We start from the raw sequence: 22,687 nt of genomic DNA, 5'->3' as shown, positions 1-22,687 counted from the left end.
GAAGGAAAACTGTATTGATAAGAGCATTGACCCTGGAGCCAGAAAAAACATCTTGAACCCAGGCTCTGGCACTTATAAAAAGAGAATCACTTTTGTTTTGGATTTTTTGCTTTGTTTTCATTTTGTAAAGTGACAATAACAATTTCACAGGATTGAGAGTAATCCGCTAATTAAAATAACGAAGTATGATAATTATATATATATATATACATGTATAATCAGCTTCACAAAATAAGTGTGACAACTACATTCATATATATGTAAATATTTATAATCAGTTTCACAAAATAATGAAGGTGACAAATTATGACTCAATTTAACAATTATTATGTCTCCATTTAACACTTCATGAAAGTGCGAACCCTTATTATTGTTATTTCATGGCTGACGGTCTTGACTCTCAAGTAGATGTCAGCTCACGGAGTGACCAACCAGACCTTGTGCTCCCTTGTGTTCCTCCACAGGCCTGAGCATGAGGAAAGTTCTCATACGCATGATCAATAAAGATCTTAATGATTACACCTTCCAAATACGCACAATCCCTTTCCTAGCCAAGTGGACTCCACGTGACAAGAGCCTGGGAGTCCCACCCTTCACTATGCTTTCCTTGCACATGGCCAAGCACACGCTAAGGGATGCATTTATGGCATTTTATTTAATCCATGCATTTACTGTATTTTAACTTTGTTAAGAGTTCACATCCTGAACATTACAACATGGGGCATAATTGAAATTTTAAATCAATTGGAAACCCACAGGCACCTTAGGAAGTCTAAAAATAAAAACTTATAGGTTATTCATTCCAACCTATCTTTTACTCTTAATGCCTTATTCCACTTAAAGATAAAAGCTTGATAGTTATAATGCAAGACTGTGGATGGAACAGTAATATAGGAAGGATAAAGTACTGGTAATGATGAAATCATAACAGTAAAATCTCTAAATAGAGGTGAATGAGAAATTAAACCATACAGGATATTCACAAGGCAATAGGAATCATCTGGCATTGCTACTGGAAAATAATGAAGCTGGCTGTGGTGGTGCACACCTTTAATCCCAGAACTTGGGGAACTTGGGAGGCAGAGGCAGGCAGATCTCTGAGAGTTTGAAGCCAGCCTGATCTACAGAGTGAATTCCAGGACAGCCAGAGCTGTTGTGCAGAGGAACCCTGTCTCAAAAAACAAAGAGAGAGAGAGAGAGGAAGGAAGGAAGGAAGGAAGGAAGGAAGGAAGGAAGGAAGGAAGGAAGGAAGGAAGGAAGGAAAAGGAATAGCGATTGAATCATTAGAACATGGAATCTTTAATGAATAGATGGGGATCTATACCTGTGATAAGAGTCAATCCACAAGGGTACTAGGAAGTCGAAACATTTTATAGCTAACCCTCGGTTTTCAGAGGATCACAGTTTAATTGGGGAGACAAGACTAATATTTTTTAAAATATTTATTTTTTTTATTAAGTATACAGTATTCTGTCTGCCTGTATGTCTGCAGGCCAGAAGAGGGCACCAGATCTCATTACAGGTGGTTGTGAGCCACCATGTGGTTGCTGGGAATTGACTCAGGACCTTTGGAAGAGCAGGCAGTGCTCTTAACCTCTGAGCCATCTCTCAACCCCACAAGACTAATGTTTAAAAGACCCCAATAGTATAGTGTGCTGTGAACACAGCAGATCCAAAGGCAATAGGAATTTAGAACAGAGAGAAGTTACTGTGCCCTGTGTGGTCACATCGAGCCCTGGTGCCTCTTTAGCTGGTCCTGGATAGAAGTGGGTAGCTCAAACAAGAGGACTGATATGGCAGGACACTTCAGGGTAACGGAAGAAACTGAGCAGACAAGGAATTTCCATCCTGGAAGAAAGAGGGCTAAAATATTAGGAGTAAATAAAGCTAAAAAGGTTGGAGTGGCTTGACTGATATGGTCCTTAAGTAGATAGTCCAGAAAAAGTAGAATATCCATCCTAAAGTACCAATGAAGGCTTTAGGGGAAAAAAATGACAGGCTGCAAATATTCACTCAACACATACATAGTACATAATTTCACATAATAACAAAATACAGCAATGAAAAAAATCAAGCAAAAACCTTGCCATCAAGAACTTATAGTCTATCAGAGATATAGGTAATATATCAAGGAAACAGTTGCATGAGTCTTTGGGGGACAGATTTCAAGCAGAAAGAGCAATACATATAAAGTCTGTTAGAGAGGAGAAATCCTGGGAGAGTTCCAGGGCCAGACGCCAACATGGTGGGGAATGAGGAGCTGGGTAGAGGGAGATGAAGTCATGGATGGATACAGAACACACTGCCCACGGCAAGGAATTTGGATTTTATCCTAAGAGCAATGTGAACCCATCGGGTGGTGTAATGTGATTTATGTGTTTAGAAAGATCACTTAAGTTGTGGTGTGGGTATTAGAGTGTACGGGATTAATACATTTCTCCTGCTGAGAGATGTTAGTGGTTGAGACTTGAGCTGTAGCAGAGAGGTAATGAGAAGCAGACAGGTCTAATGTAAATGCTAATGGCAGAGCCCATTGTACTCACAGAGGGACTTAGGAATGATGATTCCAATGTTTTGGTCCATACAACTTACTGAGTTAAAAAAAAGTCTTCACTTCATTGTATATGCCTGAAGTATTATTGCATATCAGAGTAGAGAGACCAGGAGATAAGTGGATACGTGAATCTCTGCATTCAAGGAAGAGAACCCATCAAGAGAGACATTTGAGAATCATTAGCAAGGATATTTGAAGCCAAGGAACAGTGTGACCTCATGTAGAAAAAAAAAGGAGGACAGATCCCCAGAGCAGAGTGGCAGCCAGAAAGCTGGGAATTAATAAGGAGGTATGTTTTGAGAAAGAGCCAAAGGCTGTTGGGAGACCCAGTGAAATGAGGATGAAGCAGTGACCCTCAGTGATGTCAGACTAGAACGTCGTCCCAGATGCTCATGCCGGGAATCCCAACACTTGGGAGGCTAAGGGAGCAGACTCAGGAGTTTCGGGCCAGCCTGAGCTACATAGCAAGTTCCGGACTATCCTGGGCTAGAGAGTGAGAGCCTGGAAAGAAAGGAGAGGAGGAAGAGAAAGAGAGCTCTGCCACCAGTTTTCATAAGAAGCACATTGACGCAATGTCAGGGACACAAACTGGTTGGAATTGGTGAAGAGAAGACAAGGACGAGATGAGAGAAAGGATCTGGACAGGGTGTGGAATGAAGACATGAACAGTGCTGAGGGGACTGCAGAACAGTTGTCCCCACCCTGGTGTAAAGCATGGGTCTCAGTCCTCGACACTGTGGTGCCGGAACAGGTCTGTTCCCTGACCCTCCTCTAACAAAGCACCCCTTCTTCTGCCTTCCAGTTGACCGTCCTCCAATGGAACCTTCCCAGTTCGTGTCAGTTGTCCCTAAGTATCCAGACAAGATGGGATTTGATGAGGTAGGACAGTCTCTCTCTGTCTGTTCTCTCCGTGTGTGTGTTGTGTGTGTGTGTGTGTGAACATGCACACATGTGTTCATGTTGAACAAGAAGACCAAACATGTCTGAGACAAAGCCGGCATGTTTGGCAACTGGGAAGGCTCCGAGGCCTTGGGTCTGTTATTCTCTTTTCTGGCCTTCACAAAGGAGGACTGGAGAAAACTGAATCAAAAAGAATTATTTAGCCACGAATGTGAATTTGCTATGTATTTTACCGAACTTATTGCGGTTCGAGGATAAGGTAAATATATTTTATGTTCAGAAGACATTAACTTTATTCTGCCATAGGTGAGTGGATGGAAAACTATTCCAGAACACTCTATGCTTTGTTTTCTTTCTGCTTTTCTTCCATGGAAAAAGTTGGAGGGCAGAATCAAAGGACAAATGAAGAGAGAAGCATGTTCTAAAATTCTGTCTCTTGGCAGGCAGGAACTTTTGATAGTTTCCTAGGGCCATGTCTACCATGCCGTTGTAAGGATGTAAACAACAAAGCAGAAGTGGGCGGGTAGCTCAATGGTAGGGCACTTTCTCAGGATGAATGAAGCCCTGTGTTCAATTCCTGGCACCACAAATGAAAGGGGGAGGGGAAAGAAAAGAGGGAGAAAGAGAAGAGGGTAGGGAAATGGGGAGAGAGAAGGAGGGTGGTGAGGGAAAGGGAAAGGGGAGGATGGGAAAGAGGGCTGGAGGGAGGCAGAAGAGGAGGGAGGGAGAGGGCAGAAACAGAGGGAGGGAGGAAGGGAAGAAAAAGGAAGGAAGGAAGGAAGGAAGGAAGGAAGGAAGGAAGGAAGGAAGGAAGGAAGGAAGGAAGGAAGGAAGGAAGGAAGGAAGGGGAGCAGACTACACAGAGGCGCTGTTCTTGGCAGTGTGTAAACAAACAGTCCACAGGGCCAGAATTGCGAGTCTGTGTCGCGGAGCCCTTCCCGGCCCCTTATGTGGTTGCTGGTCAGTATTGAGGAGTTCTGTGGTCTGGAACTGTGACATTCCAGGAGATCACAAACTGAGACAGAATTCTTCCAGAGGCTCTGGATTTAAGCCAAGCATTGTGCTTTGAACTCGGTACACTTTAACAGGAGCAAAAGGCCTTATCACATCGGAACATTAACATCTGTGTCCCAAAACACATCCATCCCAAGGAGCTAAAGAAGCAGGAATTGGGCTTTCCTCTACAAAACTGACTTGAAGCTAGACTTCCAAGTTGAAATGGGTACTTCATGAATATCAAATAGTGGTTGTGCAATCTCCACAGAAGGCAGCAAAAGGAGAGATGAATTTAAATGTGGCAAAGCACAAATAGACCTTATTGAGTCTAATTCTATTTACTAAAAATAGTAAATAGTAAATAGTTTTCAAAACTGACCAGTGCTACAAGGGTGGGCTGACCAGTACCACAGGGGTGGGTGGGCCCTACCTGGGTGTGGTGGGATGTGGTGGGTGGCCTCTCCCTGGGGTGGGCTGCCCCACCCACCCACACACACACTTGCTGTGACCGAGTGCAGCTCTCATTCCATGGGGCTCTGGACTCTTCTCATCCCCTAGGAGAGGGCGCTCAAGTGTCTTTCAGGATCTCCCCTTTTCCTCCTGGCTTCCTATTTCTGTGAGGACCAAATCACAGCCAATGAAACAAAGCCAGGACCATCTGGCTCCGCCCTGGGCAGCCTTAGGCCAGCCCCAGAAGGTGAGGCAGGCAGGGACTGCACTTTCCACAGCCGGGGATAATCATCTCTCTGTCTGCTGCAGACATGGGCTGTGGAAAAGGGGTGTCAGCGGCCTTTTCCGTCCTCCCATGCTGTGACCTGGTTGCTGTCTGGCTGCACTTGGCACTCAGATCTTTGCTCTGTTTACTAAGTATGAGCGAGCCGTCTGTGTTTTTCCTTCGTGGCTACTCACTTCACTGCCCCTGCCCTGGCAGGGCCCAGGACCGGACTATTATTTACTAAAAGCTTCTTCGAGGGGAGGCCTCTGGTTTGCAGGGGACTTTTGGGGATGCTTCTTTGTTTATTTTGGTTTATTTTGCTCTGTTTTGCTTTGTCTCCTCGGGTGACCCCAGGTGGCTCTGTGGTTGCACAGGGGATATGCCGTTTCCTTCCTATGTCTGTAAAACCTGGGAACGGCACATGGTCCTTGACAGCATTCTAAACAGGAGAAAATGAAGCATGAAAGAGCCCAGAGCTTTAAGCTATAAAATCCCAAATTTACCACACACAGCAATCATGGCCAATATTTTTTGTTTTATTAATAATTATCCAGATAGGTAAACCCTGAAGTTAAATCCTGCCGCCATGTGCCTGCCGCGCCCCCATCACACAGAGATGTTGCTTAAAGGATTCAGTTGCTCCCATGAATCTGTGTGAACAGAGATGAGACTATTTTGCAAGGGAAAACTGAAAGCTTAGTTAGTATAACTTCTGATCCTCCTGAAACATATATTTAAAATTATATTCAGGGTGATCATGGAGCCAAAACTCAAGACAGTAATAATCTGAGCCCCAATCTGTTATACTGTAAAACAGATACAAACAAGTTTTCAAATGGACAGGGCTTAAGGGGTGGGTTTGTTCAAACCCCTCCTTTTCTAGATAGCAGAGCGAATGACCCAGAGGCATTAAATGTCTTCCCCCAGGGTCACCCAGAGGGTTTGAATGTCCTCTGCCATGCCCCCTGCTTAATCAGGAGGAAATGAGTGTCCTCTACCCTATTCCTGTAGGTTTCTCCTTCGCTGTGACATAAATTCCCGCTGGCAGCTACCATCTCCCAATTTTGAATCGTTTAATATTCCAAATCAGTTCATTATAGGTTGTAGTAAGAGGCCTTTATTCAAATGTTAACTTACAGACCGGTAAGATAATTCTGCAGACGAAAGTCCTTGCTGCCAAACTAGAAGACGCGAGTTTGATCCTTGGGACCCACGTGGAAAGGGAGAACCAACTCCTGTAGATTACCCTCTGACCTCCACACCTGTGCCATGGCACACACAGCCACGCATCTACACCATCCCCACTATATAAGTACATAAGCAACTGTCAGTGCTAGCTTACCTGCAGCAGTGTTCACGGGGCGTCCATGGCCTTAGTGGTGTATTAGTTCTGTGTCAATCAGACATTGACAGGCCAAGGAGAGGGGTGCAGGGGCACTCAGCCCCCACTCACAAACTCGACGTGCACATCCTTCCTTCTGCACAAGCCAGCAGGTGTCCTCTGCAGAGCACCATACAAATATCACACCCAAAGCTGTGTTTTACACTACTCTCTCTGTCAAGGGTAACCCCCAAGGGAATGGCCTCATTTTCTTCACTTTCTTTTTCCTCTTAGCTCTGGAGAGCTGAAGAATTCGGGGGGGGGGGGGGGGAAGCTTCTGAAAATGAGATCTTGGAAGTTTGAAGATTAAAAGCACTATATGGAGACTCAGATTTTTCTTTAGTTTTTGAAAGACGTAAGGCTTACCTTACCTAGGATGTGGATTGTGATGATACCAAGCACATACTCATGGGGTAGAGCCACAGTGATCCCAGCTCCTGATGAGGAAACTGAGGCATAGGGGCAACAGGCCTAGGACAAAGAGCAAGTGACGGTATTAAAAACACAAGTATACTGACATGTTTGGTCACTTGGTTTGATTTAGCCATTTGACAAACCACTTCTTCCCCATCAGCGCTGTATGCATGTGGTTTAATTCACCTTTGGCCTTTGGGTAGTAATTTTTTAAACTTTACTTTCTCAAGAGTAGGGAAACCGCAGGCTAGACCACTGCTGATGGCTGCGTTTAGAAATCAGCTCCGTTTTGATACCTAGCATTTGCCCCCGTGAGCCTGGTAAGGAAACACAGTGCTGTGCCATAGCTCTCTCCCATTCCTTATCCTGCAAACCCCTCTGGCCCTGACAGTAGTTTGCTCAGCTTTTCAATTAACCTGGAATAAACCCTGATCCGCTTGTTTCTCCTTTCCCCCTTTGCTTCCCACGTCAGATCTTCATGATCAACCTCAAACGCAGGAAGGACAGGCGGGACAGGATGCTGCGCACGCTCTACGAACAGGAGATTGAGGTCAAGATCGTGGAGGCCGTGGATGGGAAGTGAGTCTCCTACTTGTCCCCTTGCAGATGTGGTTGCAGCGGGGTGCAAAGGGTCCTGGAGGGAGGGTCCTCTAAGGCTGTGGGCCACGGATGACAGACACTTCAGAAGGATGCCCATAGCAGCAGGGGTGCTCATTTCAGCCTGCGTAGTGGGTCTAGGACCCACTGCCCTGCCAGTGACCTCTGATCCTCACACCACTGGATGGGAGTCCCCTGTCTCCGGCCATTGGGTTGTGGTGGTTTCCAGTTTCCTCTCATGTAGAAGAGGGAGTGTATTTGGAATTGTGTTCTGGTCTGAAGAAAACAAACAAGCCAAGCAGATAAAGGTCTACGTGTCCCGTTGTGTGAGACACCTAGATTCCTCCGGGTCTGACCACAGTGGCCTTTTTTTTCCTGGGAATGTGAGAGGAAAGTCACACACACCCAGAACCGACTATAACCCAGGCTGCCTTGAACTCACTGTTCTCCTACCGCAGCCTCCAGGGTGCTGGGGTTTACAGGTGTGTGCCGGGTTTATCTCCTATATTTAAGCCTTCGATCCATGCTGAGCTGTTTTATATATGGTGTGAGGCAGGGATTCCCTTCTTGTTCACATGTGGTCATCTGAGTTTCCCTGTACCACTTCTTTAGAAACTGCACTTTACCCTCTGAAACCTTAGAGTCTTTGTCAAAAATGAGCTGGTCATAAATGTAAGAGGCCTCTTAATTTCATTAAATTTATCTATAGATCTATCCTTATGCTGGTTCCACGTTGACTTCATGACTGTAGCTTTGTGTGTAAGGAAGTGCAAGTCCTGAACCTTTGCTATTGTTTCGCAAGGCTGTTTTACCTATCATAGGTGCCTAGTGTTCTGTGAGTGTTAATTGCTTTACTCACACCACACACACACACAACACACACACACACACACACACACACGCCAACTCAGTTGAAGAGTGCCAGGAATCGTAACAAGTTGCTTCACTTACAAGATCTGCATCAATTCTTTGAACGAGGTTTTGTTGCTTTCAGTGTGTAAGTCATTTCCACTGTTAAATTTGTCCCTTGGCATTTGTTGATGGCACGGTAATAAAATCATTTCCTTAATTTAATTTTTAAATATTTATTGCCAAATGTATACAAACACTATTGGTGTTGTATCCTTATCATGGACTCTGCAGCCATATTTATCAATTTGAATTGTGTATGTGTATGTGTGTGTGTGCGCACACACACCAATTGCTCTGGTTTTCCTGTAGGCAAGACCTTGTCGTTTACAATTGGAGAAAGTGTGTGTTAGTTCTTCTTTTCTGATCTGGATAGCGCCCATTTCCTTTCTGTGCCTTATGGCCCTGGTTATTGTCTTGAGTATAACATTCAAAGAAATGCCGAGAACTGACATTTTTGTCATATGTCAGGAGATCATATTCCTGATCTCAGGGAGAAAGCATTTAGATTTTCTCTGTTGAGTACTCTATTAGAGGTGTGGCTTCTGAGCGGTGATGATGTATATCTTCTGTTACTGTTTTCTTGTAATTCCTTAACATGGCTGTCAGATGCCTCGTCCATTGAGGTGATCACATCGCTTCTTGTCCATCAGCATAGCATGCTGATTTGCCACATCTTCACACCACACTTGTATCCTGGACATGCACACAGTCCCTCGCTTCTGTTGCTAGGTTCTACTTACTGGTATTTTCTTGAAGATTCTACATCTATCTTAATAGAAATATTGGCCTGTCATTTTCTAGTTTTGCTTCAAATAATACTGGCTTCATAGGATCATTTGGGATTGGTTCCCTCCTGCTCTATTTGTTTTGAAAAGGTTGTTAAGAATTTGTATTAATTCTTCCTTAAACATCTGGCTTTAGGCTTTTCTTTGTGGAAAATTTCAGATTACTAATTTGCCTTTTTTCCTTGTTTTAGACCTAGTCAAAATTTCTTATTTTTAAGTAATTTCAGTAGTTAAACATTTATAATATAACCCTTTTTACTTCTATAAGGTCAGTAGAATACCTGCTCTTTCATTCTTGAATTTAGTAATTTAATAGTAAATGAGACTACTTGCTTTGTTTATTCATGGGTCTAGGTAAAAGATTGTCAGTTTTTACTGATCTTGTCAAATAAGCAGGCGTGTGTGTACGTGCGCGCGCGCGTGTGTGTGTGTGCGTGTTCTGCATGGTTTTCCTTTCTATAATTTATTTATTCTACTGTAGGCTGTACTATTCTCTATTTCCTATTTAATGTGAGTTTAATTTGCTTTTCTTTTGCTAGTTTTCAAAAATGGTTGGTTAGGTGACATGTATTTCTCTTTAATTAGATTGTTACAGCTATAAACTTCTTATGTTGCAATATCCTGAATTTTCTCTCATTTCAAAATGTTTTCTAGTTTCCCTCTTGATTTCTTTTTTAGCCATAGATTATGTAGAAGTGTGTTAATTTCATGGGTTTGTGAATTTCTCAATTTCCATTGTTATTGATCATTCCACTGTGTCGTTTTAATATACAGAGGTTTGATTTATGGTCTCTGTGGTCTTTGTGCTTTCTGGGAGAATGCTCCAGGGACCTTGAACACAGCATGTCTTTCTGTCATTGAAAGGAGTGTTCTGCAGATGTCTGTTAGGTCTAATTGCCTTGCAGTGTTAGTCTAGTGTTAGTTATATGTAGGTCCTATGTCGTTGTCTATAGAAAATACTCTCTCTGCAGATCCGTGTTTTCTGATATTAATATAGCCCCTCATCTCTCTTACGGCTGCTGTTCTCATCGTGTGTCATTTTCCATCCGTTTACGTTCAACCTATTTGTGTTTGGAATTTAAATCCCGTCTCTTGTGGACAGCATATAATTGGATTATTTAAAATTCCTTGTTGCTGGTTGCCATGTCTAATCCATTTGCCATCACTACCCTTTTCTCTGGCTTCTGAAGGCTTAAAACAAAAGGTGAGGGCCTTGGGACTTTTTTCTGGGAAAATTTACAGCTTTGAGTATAGTTTTGTCTCCCAGATTCTCAGAGATACAATAAAGATTTTTTAAAACCGTATTATAAACATCGTAGCCCTCAGTTTTTCCTCTGAACTGTTTTGGGCAGCCTCTCCTTAGACCTAACTGGTAGTGCTGCCCAGATGACGCTGATGTTAAAGCGAGTTTGGACCAATGCCTGCGGAGAGGACCGTTCACAGAGACCACACCCACAGTCCAGTCAAGTAAAGACAGGCTCCTAGAATGGGGCTTCTGGAGACGCCTGGTTTGAGTACGGGTGGTGTTCTAGGGACAGGTCCTCGGGGAGACCCCTCCACCCTGTCACTTCAAGGGCTATTTCACCCCAGTTTTCACGGCTACTCATGGTTTTATGAGGTGCCTGGTTTTCAAGGATGCTGTAGGACTGGGGAGAAAGGAGTTCAATTAAGGTAAAGATAAAACCCACAAAACCAACTGTGCTGAAAGAGATTCTGCTGTTTGCCTTAACACATACTCTGTGGATTATTGTAGGACCTTTAGTTAGTTTCCAGAGTTTCGGAAAACTGATGGCGGCCATTCTCACCAGTGCCTCGTTCCTTTTATAGAGAGACTGGTACCCCATCATTTGGAAAATTTATCTGTGTTGTTTTTATATTGGACCTTGTTTTAGTTTTAGGTCCGAAGGAATGCCACATGAGCATGGTTTCTCTTCTCATTACTTTTGGCTCTCGGCCCTTCCGGGATGTAATGGGCCTATACATTGATTCTCCTTCATTAGGAGAGTACTTTTTCAAAACAAAACAAAACACGTTGGGCGCTGGGAGGGATGCACGCATGTAGAAGAGGCCATTTTACCATCATCGTACTCAGGATGCTACTGTGGCAAGCCAGCCCTGAGGGCGCCAAGAGAATTACAGGAAACTTTCTCCGTGTATACAGAGGCTCAGAGGAAACATGCAGCCTCTCTCTCTCTCTCTCTCTCTCTCTCTCTCTCTCTCTCTCTCCCTCTCTCTCTCTCTTTCTCCCTCCCTCCCTCTTTCTCCTCCTCCTCTCCACCCTCCCCCCACTGGAGTGGGGACACCTTGACTTAGATATCTTCATGTGTGTTCTTTATCATACAGGGCTCTCAACACAAGCCAGCTGAAGGCCTGGAACATTGAGATGCTGCCAGGGTACCGGGATCCCTACTCCTCCAGACCTCTAACGCGGGGCGAAATTGGCTGCTTCCTTAGCCACTTCTCTGTCTGGAAAGAGGTAATTAATGACTTAGAGGGACAGTTTGGCGATGAGGAAGAGGGAGAATGGAACTTTCCAGGTGGCTTAGAACGGGATGCGAGAGGAGCCTATGGCTGTCTCAGAAGCAAGTTTGAGACTTGCTCTTGTTTTGTGCATCCCATCAGCCCAAGGCCAGCAACAAAGACACTTGGACCTCAGTGCAATGTGGGGTGGTGGCAGGTGAAGGCATTCACACCGTATGGACTTGATTTCTCTTAGGTCATCTCCACCGCAAACTGGAGCGGTTAGTGTGTGTCTGTCATGATAGCATCTATCAAATGAATTCATGCAAGAGTCACACAGAAGGCATGCGAGGCAGGGACAGGAAGGATGGGTAAGAAGAGTCAGAGACACATCCTGACCCTGTGACTCACACTTCCAGACACTAATGAAGGTGGCATTGGAGTGCAGGGTCCATGAATAAGGCTCAGCTCCCCCCAGAAAGGAAAATAATAAAAAAGAAAAGAAAACCAAACTACAGACCCTTTGGTGTTTCCTTGGATGATCCAGTTTTTTTTTCTTTTTTGCTTGTCTTTTGTTTCTTTAAGCTTTAAATAGAATGTTACAGAAATATGTAGAAGTACATAGATCATAAGGTACCGTCAATGAAATCGCACACAGGGAAGACACCCATATTAATAATTACTGGCATCAAGAAACAAGTGACACTGTGTCCCCCTCTGCACAGCCTTCTGGTCACTCTTCCCCCAAGGGTTATCACCATTCTAACGTCTGATAGCATGGTATGGCCTGTCTTCGTGCCTTCCTTGATGTGACTGGAACTGCACTAGAATACATGTGACCCCTCAGTATTGCATATGAGAGACATCAACCCGCCAGACTGCTACCGCTGTAACACTGATGGAGTTGTAGATCATCTGACCTCAGTGCTATAAATATGCCACCATCATCGATACATCCTGCTGTCCACAGACATGTTCTCGGATCCAAGTTAGGAGCTTTCACAAATAAAAATGCATATCGAAGTTTTCATACAGTCTTTCCCCCCACCGGTGGCCTTTATAGGTTATTGACCGGGACCTGGAGAAGACGCTCGTCATTGAGGACGATGTGCGTTTTGAGCATCAGTTTAAGAAGAAGCTCATGAAGCTGATGGATGACATTGACAAGGCGCAGCTGGACTGGGAACTGATGTGAGTCAGTAGACAGAGAGCACGCAAAGGCAGTCTTTGCCAAGGTACAGAAAGCCCACCTCCCCAAGCGGGCAGGAGACCCGACGCAAGCTTCCTGCCATTCCCGTGGTTTTCACGCCACAGATGTTTCCAGAAATAAGAAGTAGGGAGAGGTTGGGCAGTTGTTTTTTTTCTCCACCTACTGTCCAAGGTGAGAAAATACAGAAATACAGGAGATTTTTTTTTTTTAAAATGAGACTGGTGTTGACCGGACTGTCAGGGGCCTCTTGACCGAGCAGTGGAGAAGCCCTGATGACCATTGGAAGGACCATGGAAATTTTACCTGCAAAGCAAAGAGGCCTGTGGGCAGGGTGTGAAGAGGGAGCAGGAGGCATTCATTAAAGGGCTCAGCTCCCAGGACCAGGCTGCCTGTGCAGTCCCTGACGGGGTGGGTGTGGGAGGCTCTGAAGAAAGCTCCTCCGCTGGGAGGGGGTTGTCTAACAAAGGCAAACGCTGACAGCTGGGCTGTGGGCAGGAAGCCAGGCTCCCTGGAGGGGTGCTGGCTCAGAGCTGATGTTAGTTAATGCTCCTCTCTTGCCTCTAAGCTAACATCTTTTCTCTCTTCTTTCTACCCTTTCTCTTCCCCTTCTCTCCTTTTCTTTCTCTTTCTTTGTAAAATAATCAACGCTTCCTGTTTCTTCCAGTGAGGCAAAAACACCCCAAGGTCCCCAGGTGTGTACCCAAGATAATACTGTCAAATCAGAACCCACTCATTGGGAACAGCCCAACTTTCCCTGCCTTTCCATCCTCAGCAGCGAAGATAATTTTGGACCCTGGTGGAACACCTGTTTTCACAGAAAATGGCCCATTCTGAGTTTAAAAGGAAACCCAGGGGCTGGAGAGATGGCTCAGTGGTTAAGAGCATTGCCTGCTCTTCCAAATGTCCTGAGTTCAATTCCCAGCAACCACATGGTGGCTCACAACCATCTGTATTGAGGTCTGGTGCCCTCTTGTGGCCTGTAGGCATACACACAAACAGAATATTGAATATATAATAAATAAATAAATAAATATTTAAAAAGGATAAAAAGGAAACCCAGCAACGGCAGTTAACTCATAGGAACTAGACTGCAAAACCAGTACAATGTAATAAAAAGAGGCCTTCCCCTGTCGGATATGAGTCATGCGATCCGTATCCTAAACAGTTTGTTAAGGTCATGGCTCTAGGCTCCAGAAGTCACTGCTCTTCAGCCCTTCCTGTGGTAAAACCTCAAGCCCACACAGACTGGAAGCTATGCTGTGCTCAGGTGATACACGGAAAATCAGCTTTGACTGACACTCCATAATCATGGAAAATGCGGTCCAGGACACCTAACGCAGAGATTCGGCACAGAGCCCTGCCTTGTGGGTGGCATGGTTGGTGCATTCTCAGGCCAGAGTACCATCAGACCTGAGAAGGAAGGACAGTTGTCCTGATAAGGACAGAAAGAGTAAAAGAGTATTCTAAGACGTCACAGATTCATGTTTTAGAAAACTGCTGGCTGCTTTAATGAAGAACTGCTCCAGCCAAACATAAAAGCTAGTCATCCGTCCATGATTAGCAGCCTTGTTGTTTCCAGGGAAAAGAAAGAATAAATCGGGACAATCTAGACAGTGGCTGGACTTATCTGGGAGTTTTCTTCAGTAAGAAATGCAGTGTGGGCAAAATAGTTATTTCAGATTTTCTGGACACACTGAAAGTTAAAAAATAAATGAGGAAAGGAGTTTTATTTAACCAAATATATCTGAATATCACCTATTTTAGCATGTAAGCAATATTTTTAACCATTAATGAGATAGTTTATGGTGTTTGTACTCTTTAAAGCCCATGTATAATTACACTTAGAGCACATTTATACCCAGAAAATAAAATGTTAACTGTTCAACTGTAGTCCTACCAGATAATAAACTTGCTTTGCAAAAAGAAAAGTATTTTACAGAGCTAAAATATCAAAATTTTAACTTATTTTTAAAATCCTTTTGAAGTTTTTGAAATTATGACATCATTTCATCATTGCCCCCTTTCCCTTTCCTCTCTCCAACCCCTAGCATGTCGCTCTCCTTGCTCTCTCTCAAATTCATGGCTTCTGCCTCCTCTTCTTTAACTGCTGTTACATATATGTACATCTTACATATTTATATAAATATATTTATTTCTAAATATCTAAATTTAGCTTGTTTATTCTGTAGAATGTTATGAGTATGTATATACTTCAGGGCTGACCTCTGGTATTGGATACCCAACTTGGGGGTTCTTCCCCGGGGTGGGGAGACTCTTTCTCCTGCTCTGGGTGTTCTTTAGTTAACTGTAGTTCTTTATCTCGGATAGAAACCATCTATGTTGGCATGCCTATTGGTGCCATCCTCATTTGGGTCTTGTTTAGGCTACCATGTTGTGGAGACTCCATGGGTGTGGCTTCCAAAATTCCTGGGGCATTCAATCTCATGGCAGATACTCTAAAACCTTTGGCTCGCACAATCTTGCCTCCCCTTCTGCCATGATGTTCCCCGAGCCTTAAGTGTAGGAGTTGTATTGGAGGTGGGTCCATCGGGGCACAACCTAAGTTAGAATTTAAAGCAGTAAGATTACAAACTCAGTTCCTCAGCGCTTGCAGCCACATTTCAGGTATTTACTGAAAGAGCCTTTACACACGAGAAATCAGACTCTTCAGTCTGAAATGCTCGTGACTGTGTGTGCGGTCCCCAGAAGAGCTGAAGACAGAATACGTTCACGTTCTGCACACCTCTGTGCCTTCTTCGGAGCATAGGCAGAGTGTGAAGGGGGGAAGGCTTTCAGAGCTGTCACTCAGCCCATCCAGAAGGAACCCTTTGGGGCTCCTCCTGGGTTTCTACACTCGCTACTGCTGACTCTGTCTACCACAGCCTTTTCTGTTCTGTTCACACCAGCACTTGGGCAGTGGTACAGAAAGCATCCAAGGCTGAGAGTCTGGGGGTGGGAAACAACAGACTCAAGATTCCCACATCTGGCCTCTTTCGTTCCTTTCCAACCTCTCTAAACACAGCTGGAAATCCCATATCATCCCTGGGAAAACATCCAAGCAATTTTTTCATTTATTCGCATCTTCCCTTTCTGGCTTAAAGACAGACCACTAGGCCTGAGGAGTTGGGGTACTGATGAACGGAGCTGGGGAACCGACTTCATGAGGACCAAGAGCAGTGATGGATCCCGATGGAAAGTTCTCTGTGGTAGTAGACACTATCACAAGACACCAGAGTTCAGGCTTTAAAATATCGTTTCAAACTAAATGTGTGCTCTGTTCTTCTAATAGTCAGTATCCTAATACCAAGTTGGAACACTTCTCCTCGCCCCCATTCCCTTACAGTTACATCGGCAGGAAAAGAATGCAAGTCAAAGAGCCAGAGAAAGCGGTGCCCAACGTTGTAAATCTGGTTGAAGCTGACTACTCCTACTGGACGCTGGGCTACGCCATCTCTTTGGAGGGAGCACAGAAGCTGGTTGGAGCCGATCCCTTTGGGAAGATGTTGCCAGTGGACGAGTTTCTGCCAATCATGTACAACAAGCATCCGGTGTAAGTCTCCTGCCATGGCCACCCATCTCTCGGGCACACACTGTTTAGGAATTAAACCTCCTGGGTAGAACTTGAATGTTTTATAGTTGTATGGCTTTTCTAAAGAATCCTCCTATAATTATAACCTGGAAGGTTGAGTAGTCCCGTGAAGAGCCAGGAAGGATGCGGCAGAGGAGCCAATGCCGTGTTCGATGCCCTCTTCACTACCCAGTGCTCGGGACCATGGTCAGCTCAGAATCTACTTGTCTGTGTTCTTCTGACTTCATAACTTTACAGACCTGAAGTTAAAGGTCATTGACTTAAGCACCCTAGATGTGGGGTTCATTCTGCTCACTGTGTGTGTGTGTACCACTAGATAGGCAGTGGTCCACACCCTCCCAGCGCTCGCCCTGTGGGAGATAACATAGACCCATGTACAAATCATCATGACAGATCATGAAACTCCTCATCATGGAGATGGCAAGAAACCCAGGGAATGAGGAGGTGGCCCCTGAGCCAGATATTGATGGAAACAGAGTTCGGTACTCAGAATCCCAAAGGCCTATGATTGACAGACACTTATCAAAGGGTGTGGTAAATGATGGTTGCCTGTCAGTCCTCGTAGTAGGCTATGAACTCTGGGAGGTAGGAACAGCCACAGATCTCTGGGTCCGTAGGCGTATGTGCAACAGCTGCTCAACCAGTGTCTCCTAAACTCGTGAGTGGAGCAGGAGACCAGGTTCTAACTGCGGCTCCTTCTCTCAGATCCAAGTGATCTCCAACTCTGACCTTCACTTTAGCTGTTGAGGCTCCCATGATGCAACTTGCTCATTTTGTTTCATCAGTAAAGTGTCATCTTTTGTGTAGCATGCTTTACCTTTGAACCCTGGTGGAAACAGAGAGTCAAACCATTATCTCCTGAAACAGAAGGGAAATGAGCAGCTATTTAATCAATGTTTACCTCTCACAGACAAAGATACTGAATATGTATTCTCCACATAACTCCACATAACTTTCATAGAAGCCCGTGGAGGAAGGTCAAGACGTCCCTCTACCATCACCTACCCCATTGCTGCTGTTGGGGTCTCAGGTGTCATTTGTTTATCCAGGAACAGGACACGGGTTGTGCATTGGTCATGTTTATTTTTCACTAGGAGTCCAACAGAGTTTAACATTCACCTTTTAGAGCAAGACTTGAAGCTCCTTCACTAAACTCTTCTACCCACTTACAGCAGGTTGGGCCTGACCTTTTTGCTTATTTGTTTGTACAGATCTTCTGAAAGCCTTAAAGTAGTAAGGTCCTCTACAATCGATACAACTTTGCAAAGCGGGGAAAGAACCCACATGGCTGCAGGGTCCTTCCCTGCTCCCCCAGGCGCCCACCCTCACACGCCTGTGCACCTCTCGTTGCAGAGCCGAGTACAAGGAGTTCTACGAATCCCGGGACTTGAAAGCCTTCTCCGCGGAGCCTTTGCTCATCTACCCTACGCACTACACGGGCCAGCCTGGCTATCTGAGCGACACAGAAACGTCAACCATCTGGGACAATGAGACAGTGGCCACTGACTGGGACAGGACACATTCCTGGAAGTCCCGGAAGCAAGGACACATCCACAGCAAGAACACAGAAGCACTGCCACCGCCAACTTCTCTGGACACTGCGCCTTCAAGGGACGAGCTCTGAAAGCTCCCGGGAGCAGTGTCTACACGGTTCACCACTGTATGGCTTTTCTAAAGGGATGCTCTTCTGTTTCTTCCAGGTTTTTTTGTTTGTTGGTTGGTTGGTTGGGTTTTTTTGTTTTGTTGTTTTTGTTTTTAGAGAGATGGTCGTCATCTAATCAAAGTGATTTCATGTGATTAATCAAAATAATATACTTTAAATAGTGAAGAACAGAGAAATTAGAAACCAAATTCCCTGGGATACCTTTACTGGAATGGCCAAGTTAAACTGCAGTCCAAATGCCCAGTTCTGCTCACTAGCCATAGAATGCTGTTCGCCACACAGATGTGGCAACAGTTCATATTCTTGTCCAAGAGATGGCGCCACCAAGCTGTCAGAGCAGTAAGTGGGCAGTCAAAGCAGACAAGCCATTGGACCTGGTTACTCACCTGAGCGGTCCATTTTCTGTGACGGATGTGACCTTGAGAATGTCAAGCCATCTAAACGATACTTATTGGTCTATTTTATGTGACCTTGAACATTGGCCTGGGAGTGGGGAAATCAAATCATTAATTTGGCTTTTATTGAAAGGAGCTCTGTCGTGAGCCTACTACAGAGTGGGTGCTTCCTTCTTGGCCTCCTTATCCAATGGAGTGGGTAGCTGGCTTGGGCTGAGACGTGGCTCTTGACCATCATGGCAGCTAGATCTTTCATGAACATGTCTAGCTTCCATGTGGCTATAATATTTAGATATTTATGAGGGGAATGTCTTAATCGTTGGCATTTTTATTGTGGCTTCTTGAGTCCAATATGTACTATTTATAAAAAAAAGATGGTAATATATACGACGTAAGGAATGGGGCAGTTCCAGCCCTGTGCGGGGTTCCCTCGCTGCTCCAGCCCCTCCCGCCCTTTGCGTTACTCCCTTCCCTGAGAATGGGCTGCAGGTGTGACTTTAATATGTCACTGTTAAGAGGCAGAACACATTCCAGGCTCACAATTGCCCTCATCTTGGATTGTCATTGTATTCTGGATTATTTATTTTACAAATTGTAAAAAACACTGTAGGACGAGACAGAGAAACTGGTGTCTCAGGCTCTCATCCCATGTTGGGGGACTGCAGTGTAGCGAGGCGGATCCGACCGGCTGAGTTGTCTGGATTTCACAGCAGGGTCTTAGCAGGGAAGACCGCTGGCTGGCGGCGAAAGAGGCTAACGCTAAATTATTCTCCAGGGAGTGTGGGAGGCCTTGATCTGGACAATAAGTTTAAGTCGATAATCTGCAACTCTTCTAAGCCAAAAAATCTTAGACACCCTTTCTCAAAAGATGGCCCCTATACACCTTCCTAATTTCTTCATAAACTAATTTTATGTCAGGGGCAACGTCGGACTGTGTCATGGTGCCCAGCCTCACAGCCCTGTCTGAGAGCACCTTGCTTCACCTCAGCCACCTGGTTGTGTCGGCCTTCTCTACCAGCTGGTCAGCTGGAGCTGAGAAGCCAAGAAGCCAGGCTTAGCCAGCTCCGGTTTGCCTCTTCTCTAGAACAAAGGAAGAGTGCTGGAGAGCTCGTGAGAAACCTTAGGCAATCCCTGGGCCTCCTTGGGTGTTTGGTGTTTTGTCTCTAATCTGAATGTGCATGAGTATGCCTGGCTTTAACTGTGTTTTTCTTTTTAGAGGGTGGAAGGTGCGCTAGGAGTCGGGAGAGACTGGGTTGCTTTTTGCGGTGTTGTTGTTGTTGTTGTTTTAGTGGAGAACTTCCCCCCATTTGCCCTATCAGCTGGTCTGATGGATTTAAGAATTTCCATTTTTAAAAGACATTGGGTTTCAAATTCTAGGATTTTAGGTTAGGACCTTTCCGACTGTGAATAAAGACCTATCTGTGTGTCCAGCCTGTGTTTCTGACTGCTCGGATCCGGGTCCCTGGTAATGCTTTCATGTGATTATTCTACACTCGTCATCAAACCAGAGGTTCCTGGACCTCATAGTTTGTCCCGCCTCCCTGGGACCTCATCTTAGACCTGGGCATCTGACTTTTGCTGTGATATTTGCTTCAGTGCAGACTTTGCTCTGCCCGAGAGGCTGAACCCCATCCTGATTCCTCTCAGGATTCAAGCTGGGATCTTCTGATGGAGGAGCCAGACCTGGGCACTGCAGGGGGTGCTGTGTGCGCTAGTACCTGTAGTCTGCAGAGGGCACATCCCTTCAGATCCCTTGAAAACTTGAAGGGGGGGACATCCCACATCCAGGTCTATCTTACTGTGCTATTTTCAGGACAGGGAAGTGATGATCTGCCTTCTGAGCTCGTCAGAAAAACTAAACAAAGGACCTTATCTCTAAATTATGCTTCCTCTCTGACTCTTCAAACCCTTGCCTACTGGAACTTCCACATCTGTGCTGGGATGTTGAAAACCAGAGAGAACCATGAACTGCCATGGGATTCCCTATGACAAATGAGACAGGGCAGCTACTGCCCTGCTATGCTGTGGGAGCTGCTTTGGACAGGTGGGTAGGCGTGTGCGAGCTGGTGTGGATCATGGTGCATGCTCAAGACAGCATTCTCCCCCCACAGGGAACTGAAAGTGCCCATCTTTCACTCTGCTACCACGAGTCCATCCAACCATTCAAAGATAAAATGGAAAATCAAACTTCCTCCCAAGTCTCCAGAATCATGTGTGAGCATTGCCTGGCTTCAGGCCTTGTTCTGGGAATGAAAACACTCAGGGGACAAGTGCAGGTCCCTCTACCGTGGAGTCCAATCAATTTAGGAGCAGTGCAGGCAGGTAGCCGTATTTTAGATATTGCAGTGGGGATGGTTGTAGGGTACCAGAGGAATTGAGTCTACTAAGGAGGTCTATGGGATGGTGAGGGAGGAGGACAGGGTGTGGCAGTTGGAGATGCTTTCCAGGCACAATGAAAGGAGGCCAAGGTCCATGTAGAGCTAATGGGAGCGTCTGTGGGATGGAAAAGTGGAGGATATGTTGGGAGTGATAACGGAACAGGGCCGATTAGGTAATGACGGCAAGCCGACTTGATTACTTTCTGATCCTGGAGACAGAGGTTTCTGTTTGGGGAAGGATTCTGGGATTTTAAGGCTTGGTTTGTTTCCTGGCAGACAGTGCAGAAAGTTCTGGAATAAAGTTGTGCCTGAAGTCAGAAAGTTTCCCATTCAGGTACGAACCCGTTGACCTTACTGTTTCTCACTTACGGTTGGAGCAAGTACCTAAGGCAAAGATGGCTTCCAGGAGGCTTTTTATGGTGCACTTATGTGGTACTCTTTCCAACCGGGGGGACACGGGGACTGAGCCACAAGAAGTCAGTTCACTATGGAGTTAAATAAGAACAGAATAATGTCACAGATAGGCAGGTGTTTGTGGAAACAGAATGTAATGGGTTAGACCCACGGACAGACAGTCCTGGAAACTGTCAGTATGTCCACATTGCATTTTGTAGGGATATTTTGAGAACCTGCTGCCCCAGAGACATTCTCATAAATATGGAGAGGGAGGAAGCTGGAAGGAGAAAGGACTCGTGGGGTCCCCTGTGAGCCTCAAATGACAGCCTCCTCCGCGCAGGGTATCTGAGGCAAGGAAGAGAAGCCTAGTGGGTTTTATCCTGGCCCACGCGGAGAAGAGAGAGAACTTTCGTCACACTACCAAAAACTACACAGAAAACGGTGCCTCCTCTGTGACGAGGGCGGGAAAAGATGAACTTGCTTTTGTGATCAGGAAGAAATTTTAATGAAAATATTAGACACCGGGAGGGATCCCAGGATGTCAGTATGTCATTAAATTTTGGGGGCCCAAATTATTCTGCTCTGTGAATTCACTGAAAACTCTCTCTCCCACCCTTATGGTCTTTCCCTACTTTACCCCCGTTTCCTCCCCCCATTGTGTGTGTGTGTGAGCGTGCACGTGTGTGTGCATGTGTGCATGTGTGTGCGTGTGTGCATGTGTGTGCACGTGTGTGTGCATGTGTGTGCGTGTGTGCATGTGTGTGCGTGTGTGCATGTGTGTGCGTGTGTGCACGTGTGTGAGCGTGCACGTGTGTGTGCATGTGTGTGCGTNTGTGTTTACTTCTGGTCTCTCTGTTCTATTCCATTGGTCTCTGTGTCTCATTAAATTTTGGGGGCCCAAATTATTCTGCTCTGTGAATTCACTGAAAACTCTCTCTCCCACCCTTATGGTCTTTCCCTACTTTGTGTGTGCATGTGTGTGCGTGTGTGCACGTGTGTGAGCGTGCACGTGTGTGTGCATGTGTGTGCGTGTGTGCACGTGTGTGCATGTGTGTGCGTGTGTGCACGTGTGTGCGTGTGTGTGCGTGTGTGCACGTGTGTGTGTGAGCGTGCACGTGTGTGCATGTGTGTGCGTGTGTGCACGTGTGTGCGTGTGTGTGTTTGCTCCACTGTACGTGTTCATAATTAAAATGGTCTTGCTTGGGCTGCTCTCATTGCACCTACCTCACCTCTCCCAACCCAAGCCATCCTTCCCTGCTCCGAGAAGGGTGGGGGTGGAAAGAATGACGAATCTGCTGAGAATCAATTCTCTTTACTCTTGAATAAACTACATTTTTAGGCC

At 45.4% G+C, this 22,687-nt stretch overlaps 1 protein-coding gene across 1 annotated transcript in view; it reads left to right on the top strand.

Moving 5' to 3' along the window:
• Positions 1-20,001, top strand: part of Colgalt2 (collagen beta(1-O)galactosyltransferase 2) — a 98,670-nt gene extending 78,669 nt beyond the window's left edge. The window contains exons 7-12 of the mRNA XM_050135409.1: positions 3,357-3,433; positions 7,433-7,539; positions 11,598-11,730; positions 12,778-12,905; positions 16,268-16,474; positions 17,867-20,001. Coding sequence (XP_049991366.1) covers positions 3,357-3,433; positions 7,433-7,539; positions 11,598-11,730; positions 12,778-12,905; positions 16,268-16,474; positions 17,867-18,137 — 923 coding nt within the window. The 3' untranslated portion in view covers positions 18,138-20,001. The remainder of the gene's footprint in view (positions 1-3,356; positions 3,434-7,432; positions 7,540-11,597; positions 11,731-12,777; positions 12,906-16,267; positions 16,475-17,866) is intronic.
• The last annotated feature ends 2,686 nt before the right edge of the window (positions 20,002-22,687 follow it).

Source organism: Alexandromys fortis, unplaced genomic scaffold (genome assembly GCF_014885135.2).
Source record: "Alexandromys fortis isolate MF-2015 unplaced genomic scaffold, M_Fortis_MF-2015_v1.1 scaffold_21, whole genome shotgun sequence".
Taxonomy (NCBI): domain Eukaryota; kingdom Metazoa; phylum Chordata; class Mammalia; order Rodentia; family Cricetidae; genus Alexandromys; species Alexandromys fortis.
Note: the sequence above shows the minus strand (reverse complement) of the source record. Positions and strands in the feature narration are given on the sequence as shown.